At 37.7% G+C, this 15,432-nt stretch overlaps 1 protein-coding gene across 2 annotated transcripts in view; it reads right to left on the bottom strand.

Annotated features, from left to right (window-relative positions):
• The window catches only part of HSD17B4 (hydroxysteroid 17-beta dehydrogenase 4), a 150,961-nt gene that overhangs the window by 54,091 nt on the left and 81,438 nt on the right, over positions 1 to 15,432 (bottom strand). The window contains exon 24 of one of the 2 annotated variants that reach the window (XM_061189541.1): positions 7,462 to 7,788. The exons of the other annotated variant lie outside the window; for it this stretch is intronic. Coding sequence (XP_061045524.1) covers positions 7,699 to 7,788 — 90 coding nt within the window. The 3' untranslated portion in view covers positions 7,462 to 7,698. Of the gene's footprint in view, positions 1 to 7,461; positions 7,789 to 15,432 lie in introns of those variants that run through there. 2 annotated transcript variants of the gene reach the window in all.

The following is a 15,432-nucleotide window of genomic DNA, read 5'->3' as shown; positions in this document are numbered from 1 at the left end:
ATACTCCTTAAACAACTCATGGAAAAATGTTCATTCTCTAATTAATTTTAAAATGCAATTTAAATCAAACCAGAGAAACCACTGAACATCTGCTAAAGAATAAGAATTCCTTTTAATGATAATAATCCTTAAGAAGTAATGATAAAATTGGATTCACTCATGCAATGAGCTGCTTAAGATCAGATATTCTCTCTTCCTTATTCCCATCTAAATCTTTAATGCCCAGTGCACATTAGGAGTTCAATAAACAGTCATTAACTGACTATCCATTGGTGGGCTTGAAAATTGTTATTTGGGAATCAGTATGGTTACATGTAGCAAAAACCATATATCTGGAATAGCTCACACATTAGGCTGAAAGGTGAAGAGTGAGGGGAAATGGTTTATTCCAATCTGTCCTAACTCACCTCCACAGGCCAATAAACTTGAGTACTCTTTACCAGGCAGAGGAAAAAGAAGACAGGTCTATTTTTATAGGGGACAGTGGGCCAGAAGGCAGTGGTACCAAAAGCCCCTCTCTCTAATCTCCCAATCTGAAATCTAAGGTGAAATACTCTTACTGCCCAGGTGTCCTCCCTTGGGACATGGGCCAAAGTGATGGCTCACTCTGGACTGAGGCTTGGTTGCCATGGAACCCCAACTTCAGTTGATTATTCAAAAAGGCAAAAGAGTCAGATCGTTGAAAACACACAGTACTACCCACCTTCTTATGATATAGTCTGTGAACAGGACTGTATCTTCTGATGATGACGGGTTCCCAATCAGATGCAGGGCCCTGCTCCTCCTGGCCCAGCATCTGCGCACAGCAGTACGCACTTCCTGCCTACTTTACTCCCACAGACACCTCATTTGAATCAGAGGTCTAAGTCATATTGCTTCAATTGCTTTCTCTTGCTTGGTGATACAAGATTTAGTCACATTAGGAACTAAGGGACTGCTGCAGTCCGCAGGCACTGACTTGTATAAGACTTTTGTTTTTTATGACAGAACTCGCCATTCATAAACGTGCTGACATGTTTGCTCTCCTTTCCTCACCTCCCAAAGTGGGATAAGCACAAATGAAACCTCTTGGCTGTATAGGATGTCACAAGCTGCTTTCACCCTTTGACCCAATAATCCTACCCCTAAAAGCTTTGTCTAAGAAAACAGTTCAGAAGAATTTAAATGTCTAAAACAGTAGTGTTTAAATAGAGGGTAGTGGTTCGTGAATGTTGATGGAGATGAAAAGGGAAGATCAAGAGGATACTGGAGTTGCTGGTTTGGAAAACTGAGTAGATGTTGGTGCCACTCGCCGACACAGGGAATGCATCGTGTGGCTGGTAGGGGCACAGCCAGTGCGTGTGCCATGTGGTTTTACCTGCCTGGGTGTAGAAGTGGGAGAGGGCCTTTCACACTTTCATAATTCATATGAATTCATATTTTCATAATTGTTTAAAGCAAATAAAGGTGACAGTTCAATATTTTGTTTTCTAAACTGGCACTCTCAGCACCTATGCCTGAAGGCCATATCCACCGCTCCCCACCTCCGCAACCCTGGCCTGTTTTTGGACAGGTTTTTACATTTTTTTACAAAGCTGTTTTTAAAAAAAGAAGATGCTACAGAGACCATATGTGGCCTACAAAGCCTAGAATACTACTCTCTAGCCCTTTACAGAAAACGTTTGCTGACAGCTGATTTAACCCATCGTTGTTCTTTACTGACATGCTTGTAACTTCAAAAGAGACTAAGGAAGACAGAGCTGTTCAATCTCCCTTCACATAAAACTCACTTGAAGTGATACTTTTTAGACATAATTTTATGTCTTCTTCCACGCTGCCTTCAAAAACTTCCCCTGGCCAACACTGCCCCAACTCACGGCGCTTTCTACTTCTCTGTTTTCTGACTCTTATCAGCTGTGGACTCAAAAGTTATGCAACCAAACTGTCTAAAAGACGGATTCTGGATGAGGCCATCAACAGCTCTCCCATGAGCAAATTTTGAATTTTAGTGCCTCAACATTTCACCTCCTCAGATATCTTTTTATCTTTTAAGCTACGATAACCCTGATAGCTATATGTCACTTACTAGGCAACTTCAGCCAATATACTGCAGACACATGTAATATAAATCTAGATTCTTAATCGACACTTGCAGTTTTTCTATTTTGCCTATTTATGGGTTTTTAAATGGGTTATTGTCCTTCCTCTCCCCTCTTAAATAGCTTAGTCCACACTGACCTAAAACCTTCTGCTCTTCAGAAAATCACTCTCCTTAACTTTCAGCTTTTGAGGTTTCTCAACTTCAGAATTTCTCCACGGCATTGGATTATCGTTTAGTTTTGCTGCAATAGTTATTGACTTCAAGGATAAAGTTAATGTTGGGGTAGTATTATTAAATAGATTATTATTCAAATCTATTTCTCTCCAACATAGGATTCGGCTTTCTCAGATGGTTTGCTTTAAAATATACACACAGAGTCCTGTGAGCAGCAAACAGAGGCTGTTCTACTAGTGTGGGTTACGAATAGCTTCGCACAGGGAACACGCTGGGGAGGCTTAAGGATACAGAGGAGTTTGCCAGGTGACGAGGTGAAAAGGCAAAGAAACCTTAGGGTAGACTTTTGAGATGTGGCTCCCCATACTCTAAATTTCCTCTGGTATCATAGCTGATTCACCCTCAGGCCTTGTGGTCTGGCTGGGGCTGATCCTATCGGTGCAGAACAGTTACCGTGTCAGGCCTGAGACTGCTGTCCTTAGAAAGGTTCGCCTGCAAGGCTGGCCCTTCGCTGACATCTGGGAACTTAAAATTTTGAGAAGTTTCCCAACGTTCCCTCACTGAGAAGAGTGGTTCCCTGTGCACAAACTGCACAAACAATGTGGTTGATGCTAAATACCCGCTTTCCTTTTAGAAGTCTGGAATTTTGGTATGCACTCTGGCAGAAGACGCCTATGTGACTAGTCTCCTGATGAAAACCTCAGACACTGAGTCTTGGTAGACATTTCACATGCCGTCATGATTTGATGCTGGGAAAATTAAGCATGTCCTGGATGACTCCACAGGGAAAGAACTCTTGGAAGCTTTTACCTGATTTCCTCTGGACTTATTCATACACGCTTTCCCCTTTTCTGATTTTGCTTTGTATACTTTGATATAATAAATCAAATTCATAAGTCATAAGTATGACTATATGGTGAGTTCTGTGGTCCTCCTGACAAATCACCAAATCTGGGGAAAGTCTTGGGGCTCCCCAACACACTATCCTTTGCTACATGTATAGATGCAGGCCAATTAGCATACCCACAATCTCTAGCTACAGTGATGAGTTCAGGGATTGGCTTACAATCAATAACAGCTAGTGAGACCAGATAAGGTCTTCACTGGGGCTTTTGGGAGAACCCAGTGGTCTCTCTTCTGCTGGTTGATTTGAGATGCGACTATGAGGCTGTACCTCTTGGCTGCCATCTTGTGAACACAAGGAGAATAACTCGGAGCTGCCAGGGTGGTTACCACATGGAGCCTGTGGATAAAGCGGGCAGAGAGATGGCCTGGAGAACGCTGACTCATTCAATGATTTCCCTTCAAAGCCAGTCCTACCCATCTAGACTTTTTTCCGTTATATGAAAAATTCTTATGCCAATTTGAATTGGTTTTATTACTTGCCACTGAAAGAATCCCAAATGATGCAAACTTGAACCACGCTGAACAGTCTGACAGTAAGATGACCAAGTAGGAATCATCGCAGGTTTCTAAGTTGGGAAGTCACATGTTCAGATGTGTTAACCTCTGGAGGCTGCAGGGAAGTGGGTGGCAAGAGGGTGGTAATGAAAGACTGGAAAGCAGTCGGAAAGCCATTAAAATGAGCTATCAAGTATGAGGTACTAGCGTACAAGTACCTGGGTAGGAGTGGCATAGAGTAAAAACCTTAAATATTCAGGAAATAGAAGTGATAAGAGTTGGTGAAGGACTGGATATGGGGTGTGAGGAAGAGAAAAGTCAAGGATAACTCTGGTTTCTTAGTTTAACTCAGCAAAAGGTGATGTTCTTAACTAAGACAAAATAAGAAAAGATGCACATTTAGGAGTGGAGAGGAAGATCACATGTTTATTTTGAACATGTATCTGCAGTAACTACACTTGACCCTTGAACAATGGGAATAAGGGGGTTAAGGGCACCAACCCTCCATGCATTCGAAAATTTGTATATAACTTTAGAGTGGGCCCTCAGCCCTCCATATCTGTGGTTCCATATCTGTGGATTCAACCAACTATACAAATGGTATAGTACTGTAGTATGCATTTATTGAAAAAAACCCTGAGTATAGGTAGAGCCATGCAGTTCAAACCCACATTGTTCAAGGGTCAACTATATATGACAACAGTCTAGTAACCATTTGGCACTGTGGGTGGAACTATGGAATTATGGCAAGATCAGAGTTGAAGATAATAGACTCAGAGTTATGAATACTCAGGTGATGGTTGAAGATAAGGCAGTTAATGAAATCACCCAGGAAGAAAACACCTATCAAAAAGTGGAGAGGGCTGAAACCTCAATCAAAAATTCTGTAAAGACAGGTAGACAGAGGAAATTACCAAAGAGACAAGCAGAAGTCAGGGAGATTAACTCATAGGTTCATTTAAGAAGGTAAAATATTTCTCACCGGAGAATAAAAGGGAAATAAAGAATTAAAAAGGATGGTGCACTCAGCATGATGGTACACAACATGGTGTAATATTAAATATTACAAAAAGGTTAAGGAGCATGAGGACTAATAAGAAGCTACAAAATCTGGATACCAGTAGCTCTCTGACCATTAAGATTGACAGAGGTGGGTTAATAAGGTAATTAAAAGGTCACTTTCTTAATATGCTTTAAGCATCTAGGGTATATATTCAACCATTCCATTCATTAATATGTAGTGGCATTTGATTAACTTTACTATGCTATTTCTATTTGGAAGGACATTAAGCTGTTCCAAGCACAATTATAAAAGACAAACATTAAAAGACTGCCATTTGGTTTTTTAAAATTCAACTGGCATAACAATGAATCACCCTAAATTAAATTTATGTGATGCAGTAAAAGCAGTTCTTAAAGGGACATTCATAGAAATAAATGCCTATCTTAAGAAACAAGAAAAGTCTCAAACAACATAATTTCACACCTCAAGGAACTAGAAAAAGAAGAACAAATGAAGCCCAAAGTTAGTAGAAGAGAGAAAATAGCAAATGTTAGAGCAGAGATAAAGGAAACAGAGACTAAAAAAACTATAGAAAAGATCAATGAAACTAAGAGCTGGTTCTTTAAAAAGACAAACTAAATTGACAAACCTCTACCTAGATTGACCAAGAAAAAAAGAGAGAAAACACAAACAAATAAAATCTGAAATGAAAGGGGAAATGTTACAATTGATATCACAGAAATTAAAAGGATCACAAGAGACTACTATGAATACCACCAATAAATAGGATAACCTAGAAGAAATGAATAAATTCCTAGAAATGCACAATGTCCCAAGACTGAATAATGAAGAAATAGAAAACCTGAACAGACTAATTACTGGTAAGGAGACTGAATTAGTAATCCCCCAACAAACAAAAGTCCAGGACCAGACAGCTTCACAGGTGAATTCTACCAAACATTCAAAGAAGAATTAATACCAATCCTTCTCAAACTCTTCCAAAATTAGAAGAGGAGGAAACTTTTCCAAACTCATTCTACAAGGCCAATATTACCCTGATACCAAAACCAGACAAGAATGGCACAGGGAAATTACAGGCCAATATCACTGATGAACATAGATACAAAAATCCTCAACAAAATATCAGCAAACCAAATTCAACAATACATAAAAGGATTATAACCATGATCGAGTGGCATTTATCCCAGGGATTCAAGGATGGTTCAACATCTGCAAATCAGTCAACGTGACACACCAAACATTAACAAAATGTACGGATAAAAATCATATGATCATCTCAATAGATGCAGAAAAGCACTTGACAAAATTCAACATCCATTTATGATAAAAACTCCATTTATGATAAAAGCAAAAATAAACAAATGGGACCTAATCAAACTTACAAGCTTTTGCACAGCAAAGGAAACCATAAACAAAATGAAAAGACAACCTACAGACTGTGAGAAAATATTTGCAAATGATGTGACCGACAAGGGCTTAATTTCCAAAATATACAAACAGCTCATACAACTCAACAACAAAAAAAACAACCACCCAATCGAGAAATGGGCAGAAGACCTAAATAGACAGCTCTCCAAAGAAGAAATACAGATGGCCAATAAGCACATGAAAAGATGCTCAACATCACTAGTTATTAGAGAAATGCAAATCAAAACTACAATGAGGTATCACTTCACACCAGTCAGAATGGCCATCATCAAAAAGTCTACAAATAATAAATGCTGGAGAGGATGTGGAGAAAAGGGAACCCTTGTACACTGTTGGCTGGAATGTAAATTGGTGCAGCCACTATGGAGAACAGTATGGAGGTTCCTTATAAAACTAAAAATAGAGTTACCATATGATCCAGCAATCCCATTCCTGGGCATATATCTGGAAAAGACGAAAACTCTAACTGGAAAAGATACATGCACCCCAACGTTCATAGCAGCACTATTCACAATAGCCAAGACATGGAAACAACCTAAATGTCCGTCGACAGATCAATGGACAAAGAAGATGTGAATATATATACAATGGAATACTACTGAGTCATAAAAAGGAATGAAATATTGCCATTTGCAGCAACATGGATGGACCTAGCGATTATCATACCAAGAGAAGTAAGTCAGACAGAGAAAGACAATATTATATAATATCACTTATATGTAGAATCTAAAAAAATAATACAAATCAACTTATTTATAAAACAGAAACAGACTCACAGACATAGAAAACAAACTTATGGTTACCAAAGGGGAAAGGGGAGAGAGAGGGATAAATTAGGAGCACAGGATTAACATATACATACCACTATATATAAAATAGATAAACAACAAGGATTTACTGTATAGCATGGGGAACTATATTCAATATCTTGTAATAACCTGTAAGGGAAAAGAATCTGAAGCTGTATGCCTGAAACTAACATAATATTGTAAATCAACTACAGTTAAATTTTTAAAAAAAGAAAAAAAAGAAAGTTATGTATTTGGTAGATTTCCAAGCATTCTATGAAAGTAAAGAATTTCCAGCAAAAGCGAAGAGAGAAGAAAGAAAACTATTTGAAAACACAAAGACCTTTATCTTGCCTTAAAACAGAACACTATCTATCATAGCAAAGTATGAAAATGAATAAATATATGAAAATTCATGTTAAAATTGGGATATCAATAAAGAGAAGAGAAAATAACAAAACAAACTGTAAAAGGCATCAAAGTGGCCTCTACTCATTTCATTTTCCTTACAACTTATAAATGCCATCATAATTCTAAAAAGATTGGACTTGAGCAAAACTTTATTATGAAGACATAGGTCTAAGAACAGAAGGATAATCATGTGCCAGCTTACAGTTCCTTGTAAAAGTAATAACATGAAAAATTAGTAGAAAATGAACATCTGAAAAGTTATCTGTAATCTGAAAATGTTAAGCAATTTCCCCTGTATCTTAATTTTGACCATTTTTGCTAAATCACTTTTGCATATTTAGTTGAAGAGAGTATTTAATTTTTCTATTGTAATTAATAACGTAGTATGTCCTTCAGAGCTTGGCATATTCTTTAAGAATCATCTGAAGCTTCTGGCTCAACATGATGTTCCCTCTGGCCTTCAGTCTGCCACTAAAGAATGCCTGGAAAGGAGAGAGGGAAAGAGAGAACCAACCTTTACCATGTCACACTGTATTTCTTTTTTAAAAAGATCATTGCTTAGACTGAATACAATTGAGTTAATAACTCTGGACAACAAAGGCAACTTTTATCCAGCAATGATAGTTTAATGATTATAGTAACACCCATATTTTTAGATATCTAAGAAAAAGTAAAGACTCCTTGTGTATTTTAGAAAATGATAGAATAATTTATCTGAATTGACAGATCTGGGAATTCTGCTTCAACCTATGCTTCTGGCTTTAGTCTATGTTTTTAAATGTGAATTTGAGACCATATGAATAAAAGGCTTTACTGTATTACTAACAATAAAAACATTCAGTTCAGAACTTTTAAAAGATTTAAAATATTTATTATATCTTCATGAAACAGAAGGCCATATAATGGCAAAATAAGATAGTGTAACAAAGTAGTGAATAGATCCTGGGCTGTAGCATCAGAATGCCTGGGTTAAAATCTAGGCTCTGCCACTAAATGCAAGGTGAGCTTGGACAAATTACTTAACCTCTCTGAGCTCTGGCCTCCTTATCTACAAAGGGCATGACAACAGCACCTAAATAGCAGCTTTGTTGTATGAGTTAAATGAAACAGTGTGAAAAGTGCTTAGCTTAGCATTTGACATGTGGAAGGAGCTATTAAGCTCATTATTACCAAGCAAAAGACTATAATGTTAAAACACTAAGAGCTCCTGTACCACTTCTTTCCTGACCTGACAATAGAAACTTGTGCAAGTTCTCCCCTGGTGTCAAGTTCCCTATCAGTAAAATAAAAATAAAACACAATACAGCTTACTGAGAAAATAACATACGGAACATGAAGTGAAAAAGAAGTCTCTAGATTTTTAGCTAGATTGAAAAAATAGTAATATCCATGTATACGTAACATTACAAAGCAGCCTCACAAATAAAATATCACCTGAGAAGCACAGCCATCAACCTGAAGTGGGCATATCAGTAAAAAAGAAATTCAAAAAGCTTAAAAACCTGCTCAAGGCCACAGAGCCAACAAAAAGTGGGCCAGGACTAAACATGGGTGTTCTCTGCTTAATAACGTCTCCTGCTTATTAACTAGCAGCAACTTAATTTCAGAAGCGAATCCTTACCAACTGGAGGAAAAGCAAAAACTGCTTAAACTTTTTATCCCAAAAATAATGCAGGAGAATTTCATTCAATCAGGTTCAAGTGCTAAGCATTCAAACTAGAGACTGGAATTTTAAAACTAAGACAGCTTTCACTGTGCAGTTACAGAAATGACGGTCTGCGACTCCTGCAGAGTCAGTTCTTAGATGGGCTTGCCAGGTGCTACAGTCTGAAAGGGACTTACAACCTAAAATAAAAACACCAACTTCCTTGAAGTAAATATACCAATATTTGATGGTTGTTATTTGAGTGGAAGAATTTTGTACATAAATCTTTGTTCCTATCTAACTGTTTTCTTAGGATAGATTCCTAGAAGAAGAATTACTAAATCATGGCATTTCTTAAATAAGTTTCTTGACCATGCTTCCACATCACTACAGTTTTCAAACTGTGCACCTCAGTGCACTGGGGCACCACACCAAACTCCAACAGAGACTACAGAATATTTAAAATTTTTGAAGGAAACATAGTGACATTGGTCAAACACAACATGAAAACTACTCTTGTTTGGATCTAACTACTTAATAAACTGAACCATTAGGTATTTCTTTTGGCCTAGGAGTGCCACGCAAAAAGTGCTGAGACAGTAAGTGGCCATAAAGGAAGAAAGTCAGTGAAACTCTGCCATAGTGCTTTCCAGAAAGACTGTTAAATTAATATTCCTTCTAGCTACGTGTGAATCCTCTTATCCCAACCTTAATAATACGGTTTTCTTAATCTTTGAAAATCTGAGGCAAAAATGACATGCTTTAATTTGCATGTTTTAGATACTGGGAAAAATTAATAGTTTTTCTCATGTATGTTAGTCATACCTATTTCCTTCATTAATTACTGGTTCATGTCTTTTGCCCATTTTTTATATTGAGGTCTTAGTGTTGTCCAGAATTTTTATAGGTTATTAACACCAATATACTATGTATCATCATTTTATTTTTCCCCAGGTTTATGGAATATCTTATGGAGTCTGACATGCAGAAGTTTTTAATTTCTACATAGCCTAAACTACTGCTATTGAGCTTATGTTCCTTATTTCTATCCTTGCTTTAATCTACTCAAGTATTAATTGAGCATCTACAGTACACTAGGCAATATTCTATGCTAGGAAAGAGACATCTCTCCCTGTTCTCATGGAGCTAACATTACAGTAGGGGAGTCAAAAAGTAAAATGTAAACAAGTAATTAAAGCCTGTTATAAATGCTATGAAGGAGGCTACTTAGATAATATAATAGGAGGGAACTACTTTGGATGAAACAAAGCCAGCCATGCAAAAAGATGGGAATAGAAATTCCAGAAAAGGCAAATAAATAGACATTGAAGGGGTAAAAATTGATGGGAAGGAACTAAGAGGAGAGGCAATGTAAGTTGAATTAGCATTGTAAGTTATGAGGCAAGCAGTGCGGGATGAAGCTGGGAAGATAAGCAAGGGAAACTTCACATACAATATAATAATATGTAGTTTGGATTTTATCCAAGTGCAAAAGTAAACCTTGGAGGTTTTTATCAGGTGGAATGACCTATAATCTGATTCACATTTTTAAAAGATTACTCCAGCTCCTGTATGGAGAACAGATTGGTGGAAAAGCAAGACTAAAAGCACTAAGACCAGTTAGGAAGCCAGGTGAGAGATGATGGAGGCTTGGATCATGATGATAACCCTAGTGATGAAGAGAAGAAAATGAACTCAACATACGTTCTGGAGAAAGAACAAGCAGGATTAAGGATAAAAAGGATACAGAGGTAATGAAGGAAGCCAAGACAATTCTTACATTACTGAGCATACTAATTTGGGTAGATAGATCATGGTGCCATTTCCTGAAAACAAAAAGAATGGGGGAGAAAACTAAATCACAAGTTCTAAGTTGGACATAGTAAGATGTGCCATCAGAGACACAAGTGAAGAGCTGGTTATACCACTACGGAACTCAGAGAAGATGACTGAGAGAGACATTTAAATCTGCAAGTTGTCAACATGTAGATGGCTCTAAATACCACAGGATGGATGGACTCATTTAAGAAGAGTGTTAATTAGAGAGGAGCCCTGAAATGAGCCCTGAGAAACACCAAAACTCAACAGTTGGGGGTAAAAGAGGAAGACACCAAAGGAGATTAGGAAGAGCCAAAGGTGGAGGAAGCAAAACAGGAGAATAAGGCATCATGAAAGCCAAGGGATAAGATTATTTCAAGAAGTTGGTGGTTAACTGAGTTGAATGCTACTGAAAGGCTGAGAAAGATGTAGATAGAGAAACATTTACTGGATTTAGCAATATAGGTCATCACAAGAACTTCACAAAAACATTATCAGTGGAGTAACAGATGTGAAAGTCAGATAAGAGAAGGCAGAAGAGCAGTCAAGACAGAATGTTTAAACCTTTGCTGCCCACTAAAGTAGCCACTGGCCCATGCGGCTATTGAGTACTTGAAATATGATTAGCTCTGGCTGAGATGTATTATAAGTATAAAATACACACTGGATTTTAAAGATTTTTTTAAAGGATATAAAATGTCCCATTAATATTTAATATTGTACATGTTAAAATATTTGAATGTATTGGGTTAAATAAAATATATTAAAATTAATTTTACCTGTTTCTTTTTAATCTTTTTAAATTTATTTTTATTTTTTTATTAAAGTATAGTTGATTTACAGTGTTGTGTTAATTTCTGCTGTACAGCAAAGTGATTCAGTTATACATATATATACATTCTTTTTTTAATATATTCTTTTCCATTATGGTTTATCATAGGATATTGAATACAGTTCTCTGCACTATACAGTAGGACTTTGTTGTTTATCCATTCTATATATAATAGCTTACATCTGCTAACCCCAACCTCCCACTCCACCCCTCCTCCAACCCCCTCCCCCTTGGCAACCACCAGTCTGTTCTCTATGTCCGTGATTCTGCTTCTATTTCATAGGTAGGTTCATTCGTGTCATATTTTAGATTCCACATATAAGTGACATCATATGGTATTTTTCTTTCTCTTTCTGACTTACTTCACTTAGTATGATAATCTCTAGTTACATCCATGTTGCTGCAAATGCATTATTTCATTCTTTTTTATGGCTGAGTAGTATTCCATTGTATACACCACATCTTCTTTATCCATTCGTCAATAGACATTTAGGTTGTTTCCATGTCTTGGCTATTGTAAATAGTGCTGCTATGAACATAAGGGTGCATGAATCTTTTTGAATTATAGTTTTGTCGGGATATATGCCCAGGAGTGCGATTGCTGGATCATATGGTAATTCTATTTTTAGTTTTATAAGCAACTTCCATACTGTTTTCCACAGTGGCTGCACCAACTTACATTCCCACCAACAGTGTAGGAGGGTTCCCTTTTCTCCACACCCTCTCCAGCATTTGTTAATTATAGACTTTTTAATGATGGCCATTCTGACCAGGGTGAGGTGATACCTCATTGTAGTTTTGATTTGCATTTCTCTAATAGTTAGCAATGTGGAGTACCTTTTCATGTGCCTGTTGGACATCTGTATTTCTTCTTTGGAGAACTGTCTATTTAGGTCTTCTGCCCATTTTTCCATTGGGTTGTTTGGTTTTTTGTTGTTGAGTTGTATGAGCTGTTTGCATATTTTGGAATTAAGTCCTTGTCGCTTGCATCATTTGCAAATATTTTCTCCCATTCTGTAGGTTGTCTTTTCGTTTTGTTTATGGTTTCCTTTGCTGTGCAAAAGCTTGTAAGTTTGATTAGGTCCCATTTGTTTATTTTTGTTTTTATTTCTATTGTCTTGGGAGACTGACCTAAGAAAACATTGGAACAATTTATGTCCGAGAATGTTTTGCCCATGATCTCTTCTAGGAGTTTTATGGTGTCATGTCTTATGTTCAAGTCTTTAAGCCATTTTGAGTTTATTCTTAACCTTTTTTTAATGTGGCTACTAGAAAATTTTTAATTACTTATGTGGCTCACATTATATGTCTATTCAACAGTGCTGGTTTAGACAATTCTTTTGTGAAAAGGAACAGAGAAATGATATGGCATGTTGGATGGGGATCTGATATCAAGAGAGAGTGTTTGCTTTAAAATCAAGATGTTAGCTTGCCTCTATGCTGTGGGACAATTATATAGTAGAATGGGAGAGAATGGTGCAGAAAAAAGTGGAAAGGAGAAGAAGCAATGACTTTGAGTAGATACCTGGATGAGAAGTAAAGAAGTCTTTGACAGGAAGAGGGAGACTTCCTTCAATGTAATGTATAAGAAGAAAAGAAGACAGGTGCAGATGCTGACAAAATAGATCTGGTGATGGGAAGGTGAATATTTTCATTTGAAAGTCTTTTTTTTCTCCCAAAGAACATGAGAAAGGTCATCAGCTGAAAATGAAAGAGAGGTAGGCATGGGGGAGTTTTGAGAAGACAGGTATGAAATACTCATCTCAGACAACAGGAATGGAGGCTTAGTGGAAAATCACAGTAAGATTGCTAGACAGTGTGTAGAGACTATTTGAGACTTGTAATCAAAATTTTAAAGGGAAGCCAATTTGTCTAGTTGTATGGCTTTTCTCCTGGCGTCTTCATCTATTCAGGTACAGATGCAAAGATGGCAGAGAGTAGGGTTAAAATAGGGTGGAGTTTTCCAGGCAAATAAGATGAGAGAGGTACAAGGGAGGTGAGGGTATTTTCAAGGGAGATACTCTGATGGACCATGGAATCTAAGCTGAACAAGAAGAGAAGACAGAAGGGAGCTGATGGATAGAAAGTGGTATTGTCAACAAACTGGAGGTCTCTGTGAAGCTCAACAGCAGTAGCAGGAATAACAAAACAAGTTAATGAAACTGGAGGTGAGGGTGTTGGAAAATGGTGACGTTTTGAAACAGATACTGGAAGTTGTACATTTTATGCTGCCAATAAAGACAAAAGCTGATGTAGAATGGAGTAAAAGATAATTAGAAATAATATCAATAAACTAAGAGTCATCTGTTAGAGAAGTCACTTTTACAAATCCTGAAGGAAGCCATCAAGGTTGACAAGAGTTGATGCAAAGAGAGAGACAGAGAGAGAGAGAGAGAGAGAGAGAGAGAGAGAGAGAGAGAGAGAGAGAGAGACTGTACACTGGGATATAAGGTCTTTGATAACTGAAGACTAGTGATGACAGATAGCACTGAGGTGAGGCAGAACGTAATTGAGCCAAATGAGTTTAGAAAACCCCTAATATTAAATTAGAACTTCTCTAAGGACTGTCACTAAGAATAATAAACACCTAGGTTTTCATTGAGTTTTGCTTCTGCTTTTTTTTTTTTTTAATAAATACACTAGTCAACATGGCACTCACTTTCTTTTTTTTTTTTTTTTAATTTATTTATTTATTATTTATGGCTGTGTTGGGTCTTCGTTTCTGTGCGAGGGCTTTCTCTAGTTGTGGCAAGTGGGGGCCACTCTTCATCACGGTGCGCGGGCCTCTCACTATCGCGGCCTCTCTCGTTGCGGAGCACAGGCTCCAGACACGCAGGCTCAGTAATTGTGGCTCACGGGCCTAGTTGCTCCGCGGCATGTGGGATCTTCCCAGACCAGGGCTCGAACCCGTGTCCCCTGCATTGGCAGGCAGATTCTCAACCACTGCGCCACCAGGGAAGCCCTGCTTTAATTTTTTTACATTTAATTCCATCCTGTATGGTACTGACTAAGGTATATGGAATGACATAAAGCACTACCATTTCCTATGCAACTGCCCAGTACCATTCACCGAATAATCCATTCCCCAACAAAGGTCTGATATTCCTAGCAATTATATAAATGTTTCTGTAAACCCTACATTTAATCTTTATATATAAGCACCTCAAATATATCTTAAAAAAGAACTCTTAATTAGCCACTCAGCAGCCACAATGACCCTGAAAAATCAGATGTCACTCCACAGCTCAATAGCTTCCTGTCACACAAGATCTAAACTGTCTTGCCAACATCTACAAGGTCCTGTGTGATCTAAGCCATGCCTACCTCTCCCTGTTCGCCTCCTGCCTCTCTCCCCACTGGCCTCTTCACAGTTATAGTATCCAATAAGCTGAGCTACCGGGGCCTCCAGCCTTTGTGCTAGTTGTTTCTTTAGCCTTATGGCTCCTTCTCTCACTTTGTTCAGGTCTCTATCAAGCCTTTTTGGACAATCCGATCTAAAATAGTTCCTCTATCCTGTCACACTCTAATCCAAGGGTTGGCAAACTACAGCCTACGGGCCAAAACCAGTCTGCTGCCTGTTTCTGTGAACAAAGTTTTACTGGAACTCAGCCACATCCATTTGTTTACATATTATCCATGGCTACTTTAACTCTACAATGGCAGAACTGAGTAAGTGCAACAGAGACCATCTGACCTGCAAAGCTTAGAATATATTTACTAGGGGACCCTGTACAGAAAAAGTTTGCCAACCACTGCTATAACCCATTACACTGACTTATTTTTCTTCATACCTGAAATTATACGTCTTTTCCATTTCCCTCTAGAACTAAG

The sequence above is a fragment of the Eubalaena glacialis genome, chromosome 4, assembly GCF_028564815.1.
Source record: "Eubalaena glacialis isolate mEubGla1 chromosome 4, mEubGla1.1.hap2.+ XY, whole genome shotgun sequence".
Lineage (NCBI taxonomy): Eukaryota > Metazoa > Chordata > Mammalia > Artiodactyla > Balaenidae > Eubalaena > Eubalaena glacialis.
Note: the sequence above shows the minus strand (reverse complement) of the source record. Positions and strands in the feature narration are given on the sequence as shown.